Genomic DNA, 11,266 nt, shown 5'->3' with positions numbered 1-11,266 from the left:
GTCCCTCCCTGTCCTTTCCAGCCATATAGCTACTCAGAATCTAAGAAGTAATTCAGCAGCAAGTTATTTATAACTATCTTTCCCATGAGATCATTTTTATATTTATTTCAGGTTTGACATAAAGTGACAAATGAATTTTATAGTTTACTAAAATATAGTTTATATTTCATTATTAAAGTATAACAGTATAACAAAACAGCTAACGTATTGGCAAAGAACTTCAAGAATTTTCATCATCAGAAATAATTTTATTTTAAAGCAATTAAACATAACTGGTAGCAAAATGGTACATAGACAATAAGCAGAAACAATTTCTATTAGGCTACAAAATCTATTATTGACTTCAGTTTTATTTTCATGTGCAAGGGTAATTACTGAAAAAGGCAACAATATGTTAAAAGACCCTTAAAAGCATGTTTTTCATCTTTAAATAACAGAAAGACTAATAAACTAACATATATATCATATATCTTATATAGCAAGCTGGTATGACTTATGTTAAATATTAAATTTGGACCAATGTTCATAATCAAAAATAATTATTTCCAATTTTTTTCCAACAAAATTTTGAGGTTTATAGGAAATATAATCATGTCCTAGTTTAAAATTCTAGTCTTACAGCTGTCACAATGCAAAAATACTGCACTTGAGATCATGTGGGAAATAGATTTGTAAAATTTTACATTTATTCCTAAAAATAACTGTAATGGAGTAAAGAAGCATCAACTTAAGAAAACATCATACTTGACTGTCGTGAAAGTTTGAAACAAAGTCCCTAAATTCATTTTTGTTCTCTATTACATATATTAGTCAAGTCTGCCTTTAGTTTTGACAATTTATATGTGAATATGTGTGTTTATCAAATATATTTCATATTTATTTATAACATATACACATACATATGCATACAATCTTTAATTTTTAAGGCATGCTTCCAATTTTAAGTAACCTGCTATAACTTCTACTTCTCTGATTAAATTAGATTAAAAATAGGCTCTTTGTATTTTAGGGAAAATTTTTTGTGTTCTTGTTATTCTAAAATGAAGGTACAGTAATGTAGAATACTTAAAAAAAACAGCAAATAGGCATTTCATATGCTCTAAGTGAAGTTATGCAATGGCTATAATCTTTGATTTCACATTTATATTTTGCATTTTTCTGTTGAATTATTATTGAGGGAACAAGAGGCTTTCTTTAACCATGATTTTTAAGCCTTCTACTCTTTATGAGAAGGATAAAATGTCTACATATATATATATTATATATATATATATGAACTAATTTTGAATAAAAATTCAAAATTAGAATAAAATATCTTTAAATTTACAAATGTCTCTGCCATGGGAACACCTTAAAATACTTTAACTACCTGGTAAACTACATATAGATTCTCTTGCTGTTTTCAGTCTGTTTCTGTGGTGGGAAAAAAGGCAATACAGACAAAAACATTGATGCCACCAAGAGTCAATTTATAACTGTGAAATTCTGCATGATTCATATTAAATTTAAAGGACAAGAACTACTTGCTTTTTTCTCATAATGTTAAAATATAGTTCCTATACCTGAATTTTCAAAATTAAATGAAAAATTTTACCATATAACTCTTTGCATGATTATTTCAATACTTAATTCATAATGGAGGACGCTTAGTGTTTTTAAATGTGTTTGTATACCCCAAATGTATAATTTTGCATCTTTAAATTTTAAAGTGCATTTCTAATGAAATATATTGTCTAGACATATGAAAATATTAAGGAAAATCATAACTTCACATTTAAACAGATCCAGTTAATGTTTCAATTCTTGGACTAAGTTTAAGCCAAAAAATTGTATTAAGTACCTTCTCTATGCTAGGCATTCTTTTAGTAGAAAACAGATATTTGTTTTTTAGAACATTTTTCTTGGCACATGATGCATGTCAGACTTAAAGTTATAAAAAGTTCAGGTACTTAATATTTCCTTTTGTTTATGTTTTGGTTTCTAAAGTATAATAAAACATGCTAAGAACATCTCAAATTCTAAAATGAATATATCATACGAAAAGGCAGACAAAGAAAAATTAAAATGACGTAAAGATGTGTATTCTAGAGCAAACTATGATTCCTACCAAAAGTAAACTACACAAGTTTATTTGTTAATCTCTATGTAGATAAGACTAGACATTTATGATAAGCTTGACTTTATGAAACAGTTAACGTAAAGAATATAGTGACACATTAATTTTTAAGAGGAGCAACAGTCTTCTCTGTCATTGTGATGCACTGAATGTCATTGGATAAATTTGCTTTCACAAAAACTTAATAATTTTAAAACTGGCTTCATACAGTTTGGATCATTGTCAATTAACAAATATAATATTTAAATTTTGGGTTTTAATTTTTTTTTCAAGATCAAGTCATTGCTGTCTTTCAAATATTAAGGGAAGAGGAGAATCAGTAAGTAGTACATTAAGTTTAAAATAACCTGTACTTCTAAGAGAAGAGATTTTTTTTTTTTTTTAGTATGATGATTAAATACATTCCAATCCAATTTCTTTCATACCAGCCACACTTTTGTTCTAAGATTTAGAATCGCTTCAAGCAAGATCCTTGTAGGGAAAAAAAAGTCTCTTATTTTCTTTTTATCAAAGCTGAGTTTCTTCCCGAGACTCTTGTCCAGGGGCATTGCAGATGCTGTTTTTTCGACTGGGTTCACTGTTTGGAAGATATGACAGTGGATCTGGTCGGATGAGATATCTAATAAAAGAAAACAAACAAGTAAGTTTTTACTCATAAATAAAGGCAAAATGAATTTACACTGACACTTTAGATTACTACTTCAAATCTGCAATTTCTTCAGATTTCGGGTCATCTAAGCTGCATCAAATATAACACTGATGAAACTTAGGGCTGTAAATGGGAGGCTGAGCCTTCCCATAACTATGCCTAACATGCACTTCCAGGGAACCTCTTTTGTTGCTCAGATGTGGCTTCTCTGTCTCTAAGCTCAACTCAGCAAATAAATTCATTAACCTACCCCTCCCCATGAGGGACAAGACTCCCAGAAGAATGAATCTCCCTGGCATCGTGGGACATGACTCCCAGGTATGAGCCTGGCCCTGGCAATGAGGGATTGGAAATGTCTATTTGACCAAAAGGGAGAAAAGAAAGGTCACAAGCTGAGGTTACAGTGGCTGAGAGATCCCAAATAGAGCTGAGAGGCTATCCTGGAGGTTTCTCTTATGCAACATCCAACCAGACATCCCAGATGGCCACAGTATGCCATGTCCTTACCAAAAGTAGTCCCCAAATACCTAGGTCGCTTCCTGAGATTCTATAAAAGATTCATTGACTAAGTTTTGTCTTTCAGAAACTTAAATCCACCAGAGTGTTTCTATGACAGACAAGCCCTAAAACCCAGAGGCAACAGCCTCTGTAAGAACAACAATCAGATGCAGCCCCCTTCCCCATACTGTAGATAACCCGTTTCAATATGAACAAGTTAGAATGCTCACTGCCTAGAGATCCCCAAAGATGGAGAAAGATATTAAGTGAGAGGAAGGGGTAGCAACAAACAAGATTTAACAAAGGTCTATAAATACTGAAACTTTATATAAATATATATGTATTTTTAGATGCTGGGGTGTTGGAATAGCTGGAAGGAGGTAAATGACATGATGGAATTGTAACCTATAACATCCTTTGAAATTTGATCTGTACTTAATCATTGAATTGTGCTTTGAAAGCCTTCACCTTTCTGCATATAGTCTATATTTCATAATAAGGAAAGAACTGAAACTGTGGAACTGTAACCCATAACAATTTTTGAAATTACCTATATAACTGCTTGTTGAGCTGTACATACAAAGTTTAACACCTTTCTGTATGTGTGTTATATTTTACAATAATGGAAACAGCTGAAGTTGTGGAACTGTGACCCATGGCATTCTTTGAAATTTGCTCTCTAACTACTTGTTAAATCGTACTTTGAAAGTTATCACTTTTATGTATTTATGTTAAAGTTCACAATAAAAATGCATTAAAAATATATATAACATTGACATAAGGAATCACTGTTTAGTTGGCCTGTAAAATTTTGCAGGCCTTGTATTATCATTTCCATACCTATGAACCTTAGCAAGATTTTCTTTCAATTATGATCCATTTCAGCATCTTCATCTCACCAATGATTTAGGGTTTATTTTATCATTTTTAAGATTTATTTTATCCTTTTCTTTGGCTGTTTTTTCTGTTCAGGAGACCAGATCCTGGACACAATCCTTCCATTACTCAACTGCTATAATTCTTGTTTTTATCATCCATAAAATCAAAAATTTAATCTCAGTAACTTTTACATTATTTTCAATTCATATACACTATGATTTTATAAAGATTTAATAAGTGTTCTGATTGATATTATGTATAGTGTTTTAGTTATGAGAAAAATTATTAATCAAAAATTCAGGATCTTATATAATAAGCAATTATATAAAAGTATAGTAAGAAAATGTGCCTCTGCTAAACTCAATTCATTACTGTTGAAATATGTCTTAAGAAAAATTTTCACTTTAGACTATCAAATGATATCATCAGTATCCACTTCTTTAGAACCTGCTGTGTAGATCTGGAAATATAAAAAGTCACAAATCCTGACCCCTATCCTAAAGATTAGAGTTTAGTTTATGAAGTAGATATAATGAAGAAAAAGAAATTCCAAACATCCCAGGAAGACAAAAAGAGCAACAGAGTGCTTTAGAAAACACATTATTGAGGAAGCTGGGGTCATGTTTGTCCCTCCAGGCTTGATTACAGAGAAACTGGCAGGCAATGCTAGGCCTGGGCACAGAGGAAGGATGTCCCTGATGTGTTTAGCAAATGAGTTTGATTTTAGTAGACTGGTTAGACCAGAGAATAGTGGTGTATAAAGCCAAGAAGAAAGGTAAGAAACAGTAATGAAGGAGCTTAAGTTTCAGGATTAGTTTTAATTTCTGTTACAAAGGCAGTGGTAGCCTTTGAGAGTTTGGAGGGGAGAGAAGGAAAATAAATATATGCATTGGAGCATTTTAAGAAAGTCTTGTTTTAGATGCAATTGAAACTGGTATTTTATGGTTTTATAAACAATTTTATGATGAGGTACAAAATATGAACAGTGAACCTACTTTAAGGTGAGAACGCTAATGAAGACTGTATTTTTCCTGTTAAAATCTTAAGGGGAAAATATTCATAAAATAGATCCCTTAATGAAAATGAGAAAAGGCAGTTTAAAGCACTGCAGTCTCCATTCTCCAAGCAAATAAAAGTTGAGATTAGTGTCCATGGATATATTAACTGGATTTTGTTATCTATGCACACTGCTATATAATTACTTTAAACATCAATACGTTATAGATCAATGAAGAAAACTAATGGAGTATATTAACTTTTTAACACCATATCATCTAGTGATTCATTATTCTTTGAATCAAATTAATGTTGTCCTTTCATTTAAAATGAACTTTGAAAATGAATTTTTTTAGTAACATAAAAGGTATGAGTATAATCTATTATCCCCTAAATTCATTGATGCAGTTGCAAAAGTTCCTTTTCCAATTATTATTATGAAATCTATGAGTCCAATAAAACAAATTTCTTAAACTGCTTTTTGTTAACATACTACATGTCATGGTAGACATTTTTTCATGATTTATCATTGCTACAACTACACTAAAATTTAGTTATCTCAATACCGCAAATCCACATTACAATGATGTAAGCAAAAGTTTTTTTTTTTTGTAGATGCTGTAGCTTAAAAACTAACAAAAAATAATAGTATCCAAAAGGCAGATAATTCTCTGAAAATATCATGTCTATTTTACCTATATATTGTAACATACATATTTTATTTGCAAGTTTAAATTTATCAAAATTTTTCCAAATTATAAATATGCATTTTTATTGTGATGACATGTTTATTGTCTCAAAAGACTAACACTGTCTTCCCATTCCATCCAAAATAATCATGGGAAATAATTATTTTAGGGTCAAATAACTTAAAATATTAATGAAATACAAATCAGGTATAATTTTAAAACTATTTATATAATCAGAATAATTGTAATAATTTGAAATATATATATAAGAAGGTTAGGGTTATAGGAGTAGACTGGTAGGTAGACTGGAAAATTAATAAAAGCTGCTTGTTATCTATGAATTGAAAGGAAAGATATGCACAGTTATGGAGACAAGAAAAACAGAGTGGCTTGGTTTTGCTGTAGGAATGGACAAAGTGAAGACTATGGAAAGGGCAGTTGAAAGCCAAATGCACCATAATGATGTTTTCCTCTAAATTTAAGTCCTCCATAAATCTAACATCGTTACTGGATATAATTTTTGATGGCTGCCTTAGGAACTCAAGCAGCTGAAACTGTCATTCATCTGATTCCCCAAAACTTCCACAAAGCTTTGCCATTACATGGCAAAATAAAGCATTATTATACTTGCTAGTTGTATCTTAAATCATTATAGAAATCTGTTAATACTGATTTTGGGTCAAAATTACTCCAGCTGATGTATTTTCCTAATGAGTTTGAAACACATTCTTCCTTTTGCCCTAAAAATGAACACTACTCAACAATTCAATATTCATTCTTCTACTTTTTCCTCTTTATTCATCTCTTTGGAAAAATTATCCCCCCCCTTTTTTTTTTACTTTATTTATCTAGAAGATGAAAATTATTCTCTATATAGATTTAGGTTCTCTTCAGAGCTCCAGCCCTGTATCTCCACTGGCTTTCTAACATTTTCACTTAGCAAATTAAACAATATATCCAAATCTGAGCTCATTATCATCTTTTTGTCCCAGTCAAAAACCCCATTCACTTAGAAGTGTTTCCCTTTCTGATTTTGTATTGTTGAAACAGCTCTTTGTTTTGTTTTTGTTTTGCAATCACACTTTAGCATTATGTTAGAGTCTTTGTTTTTCCACTTCATCAGTGACCAGGTCTTACTGTTTTGCCTTCATAAGTTCATTTATCTAGAAGCCTTCCTTTATAAGCCATCATCTTGATACAGGTTCCTATCTTTCTCATAGTTGCATAATAGCCTTTTAACTGGTCTCCCTACTTCCAGGTTATCTAAACCTTAAGACATCCTGCTAATCAGTCCCATTGCTTCCTGCAGTGCTCCTTTAAAAAAATTATTTTCAACCCTGTACACAAACTCCCACAAAACTGGTAACACATAAAATAGGCTTGTATTAGTTTTGCATATTAGTAGCTTTAGTTCTACACCACTTGCAAAGGTCCATTTTATAGTCTCTATCACCAATTGTTCTCACACCTCTGACTCTGACCCTATTACTTTTTTTCCTGATCACAGATACAAACACAACCTGAGGTCCTAACACCCACCAAGACTTTTGGCATTTATTTCCTGTCCCTAATACAATCTGAAGTTAGCTACCCCAGGTAAGTATCTCTTGAATTCACCCAGTCTCAGAGCTGTGTACTTCAAGGGCACATACTCATTGGGAATTTTTCTCTTACACTTACAGCAACAACTGCCAAAATGCCTCTTCAAAAGTCTTATTATTTTCTTGCACATATACATCTAAACACTGCCCATTGCCTATAAGGTCATGTTTAAACCCCTTATATTGTCATCTAAGACCTTCCAGAGTTGGGTCTAATGTACTTTTCTAACATGTTTACTTCACAATAGAGATGCTAATAATACACAGCTTCTTCTCTGAACAAAGTGAACTATGAAGTACTGCCAACCAAAACACACTAGGCAGTTCCCACATAGCGCATTTTCTCAAGTCATTTTCCTGTTCTGGAATGTCCTCTGCTGCCCACTTACACAAACCCTACCTACTCATCAGAGCCTACTTCGAGTCTTACATCCTTTATAACTACCAAACCCACAACAATTTCTTGTCCTTGAATTTAGAAAAGTACTATTTGTCTATTGCATTCATTTGATACTTAATTAACTAGTGACAAAGTTATATTACATATTGCTATTAAATTTTCATGCTTAAATGACAGTTTTGCTAATTAGAGTGTGAATACCTTGAAGTCAGGGAAAATGTCTTACCCATCTCTGCATCACCTTTAAGGCAGTGTTGTTAACATTTTACATATACAATACATATTTTGAAATGAATCAAATTACTCCCATAGACTCTTTCATAATAAGCATTTTGATCTATTTTACTTTGGCTTTTAGGAACCATAAGGTATTTAAAACTAGACAGTGTGAGATATTTCAGATTTTCCTTTCAGTTGTTCTCATTATTATTATTCCACTTATTCTGTCTTGTTTTCCCAAATACAGATTAGCTCTGAATACAGAATCCATGCTGCTATGTCCTTTATACCCCTATAATGCTACATTATTTTTATATTACATAGAGCAAATTATTTGCTTATTGACCAAAAGGCTAGACGTAGACTTTCCAAGCATTTATATCACAGGAGAAGTAAGGGACTGTAACGGCACACTTAAAAATATAAAGATAAATAAATTAGTGGTTTTCTAAAGATAAATGCCTCATGTGAGATAAAAGATCAACTTACACAACATCGTTCAGCTCTAGTCTGGTATCTGGTGATGGGTTAATCAGGATGTAGGAGAGCGTACTTTGATGATCATTCATTTCATCTAGAAGATAAATAAATGCCAAGTTTGTTACAATATTTACCGAAAATGACAAGAATTATTGGAGAGAAGCTTATATTCAAACCATATAGCTGCTAATGAGAACTTGTTATAGTTTTGTTCACAGCATGAATATATATATATGTTTTGCTATTTTCAAATTACCGTCACCGGAAATGATGTTACATGATATATCCAGTATAATGATGTTACATGATATATTTTATTTCTTTTGTAGAATGCAAAGAATTCTGTGGAAAATAATTTAACCATAAGTTTTCATGGAAATGTACAAATGAATTATTTTGATTCTAAAACAATATGTATTTCTAAAATATAAGGCTGTGTCCCCTTTTTTTTAATTAGAGAAGCTGTAGGTTTACAGAAATATTATGCATAAAATACAGAGTTCTCATATAACATTCTATTATTAACACCTTGAGTTAGTGTGGTACATTTGTTACGATTCATGAAAGAACATTTTTATAATTATACTGTCAACTATAGTCTATCATTTATAATAAGGTTCACTCTTTCATACAGTCCTGTTGTTTTAAAAGTTTTATTCTTGTAATATATAGACAACCTAAAATTTCCCCTTTCAACAAAATTCAGATATATATAATTCAGTGTTATTATGTTCACAATGTTTTACCACATTCACCACCATCAATTACCAAAAATTTCCATCACCCCATCCAGAAATTCTGTACCGAGCAAACATTAATGCCCCATTCCCTATCCCTAGCCCACCCCCTGGTAAGCAATATTCTAGATTCTGACTCTGTGAATTTGCTTATTCTCATTATTTCAAACCAATGAGGTCATAAAATATTTGTCTTTTTGTGTCTGGTTTTTTTCACTCAAATAATGCCTTTAAGTTTGATTCATGCTGTCACATATATCAGAACTTCATTCTTTTTTATGGCTGAATAATATTCCATTGCATGTATATGCCACATTTTATTTATCCTTTCATTAGTTAATGGACACTTGGGTTGCTCCAACTTCTGGGAATTGTGAATAATGCCACTATGAACACTAATGTGCAAATATCTGTTCAAGTCCCTGTTTTCATATCTTTTGGGTATATAACTAGAAGTGGGGCTGCTGGATCATATGGTAACTCTATACTTAACTTTTTGAGAAACTGCCAAACTGTCTTTCACAGTGGCTGCACCATTTTATATTCCCACCAGCAATGAATGTTTCTATTTCTCCACAGCCTCTCCAACACTTGTAATTTTCTTTTTTTTTTTAAATAGTAACCATTCTAGTGGGTGTGAAATGGTATCTCACTGTGGTTTTGATTTACATTTCCCTAGTAGCTAGTGATGTTGAGCATCTTTCCATGTGCTGTTTGGCCATTTCTATATCTTCTTTGGAGAAATTTCTATGCAAGTCTTTTATCCATTTTTAAAATAGGTTGTTTGTCTTTTCATTGTGGAGTTGTAGGATTTCTTTATATATTCTGGATATTAAAGGTTTTTGGATACGTGGCTTCCAAATATTTTCTCCCATTGACTAGGTTGTCTTTTTATTGTCATGATAAAGTCTTTTGATGCAGAAAAGTTCTTAATTTTGATGTGTCCCATTTATCTATTTTTTTCTGTTGTTGCTTGTGCATTGTGTGTAAAGTCTAAGAAAACATTGCTTAATACAAGGTCCTGAAGATGTTTCCCTATATTTTGTTTTATGGGTTTTATAGTTCTAGTTATTATATTAGGTCTATGATCCATTTTGAGTTGATTTTCTTATATGGTGTGAGGTAGGGGTCTACCTTTATCTTTTTGCACATAGACATCCAGTTTTTGCAGTTTCATTTGTTGAGAGACTATTCATTCCTTCATTGAATGGACTTGACAGACTTGTCAAAAATCAGTTGGCCATAAAATGAGGGTTGTTTCTGAAACCTTAATTTGATTCCATTGATCTATATGTCTGTCCTTATATCAGTACCATGTTGTTTACATTACTGTGGTTTTATAATAAGTTTTAAGATCAGGAAGTGTAAATCCTCCAACTTTGTTCTTCTTTCTCACGGTGGCTTTGGCTATTTGGGGTCCCTTACCCTGTACCTTCCACATAACTTTGACGATTGGCCTTTCCATTTCTGCAAAGGAGGCTGTTGGAGTTTGGATTGGGATTGTGTTGATACCACTTTAGGTAGAAATGACATCTTAATGATATTTAGCTTTCCAATCCATGTATTTGCAATGTCCTTCCATTTATTTAGATCTTTGATATCCTTTAGCAAAGTCTTGTAGTTTCGTTGTGTACAAATCCTTCACATCCTTGGTTAGATTTATTCCTAGATATTTCATTCTTTTAGTTGCTATTATAAATGGAATTTTTTTCTTGATTTTTTCTTCAGACTGTTCATTACTAATATTAATTAAGTTACTCAAGACTGATCCTTAGGCTGCAAGACTGGAGAACCAAGCTAGCATTATATAAGGCATTGAAAAAGAAAAGCAAACAGCTTTTTGGGATCTCACTGTTTTAGCTTTATAGGTTATTGTAAGGTATAAATGTAAAGTCAGGTGGACACATAATTCAATAAACAAAATTTCTCTCAAGGGTAATGTTTTTGGGCTGTGAAGGGACTCTTAGAAACCCTGCTGTAGAGCCATAGTATCCTTCTAGCC

General features: G+C 31.9%; 1 protein-coding gene across 4 annotated transcripts in view; it reads right to left on the bottom strand.

Moving 5' to 3' along the window:
- Window positions 1-241: 241 nt before the first annotated feature.
- KCNT2 (potassium sodium-activated channel subfamily T member 2) overlaps window positions 242-11,266 on the bottom strand; it is a 446,059-nt gene continuing 435,034 nt past the window's right edge. For all 4 annotated transcript variants that reach the window (XM_037825119.1, XM_037825122.1, XM_037825120.1 and 1 more), the window contains 2 exons: window positions 8,537-8,621; window positions 242-2,735 (listed from right to left, as the gene is read on the bottom strand). In XM_037825119.1, the coding sequence (XP_037681047.1) occupies window positions 2,624-2,735; window positions 8,537-8,621 (197 nt within the window). In that variant the 3' untranslated portion in view covers window positions 242-2,623. The remainder of the gene's footprint in view (window positions 2,736-8,536; window positions 8,622-11,266) is intronic.

This window comes from Choloepus didactylus, chromosome 2 (assembly GCF_015220235.1).
Source record: "Choloepus didactylus isolate mChoDid1 chromosome 2, mChoDid1.pri, whole genome shotgun sequence".
NCBI lineage: Eukaryota > Metazoa > Chordata > Mammalia > Pilosa > Megalonychidae > Choloepus > Choloepus didactylus.
Note: the sequence above shows the minus strand (reverse complement) of the source record. Positions and strands in the feature narration are given on the sequence as shown.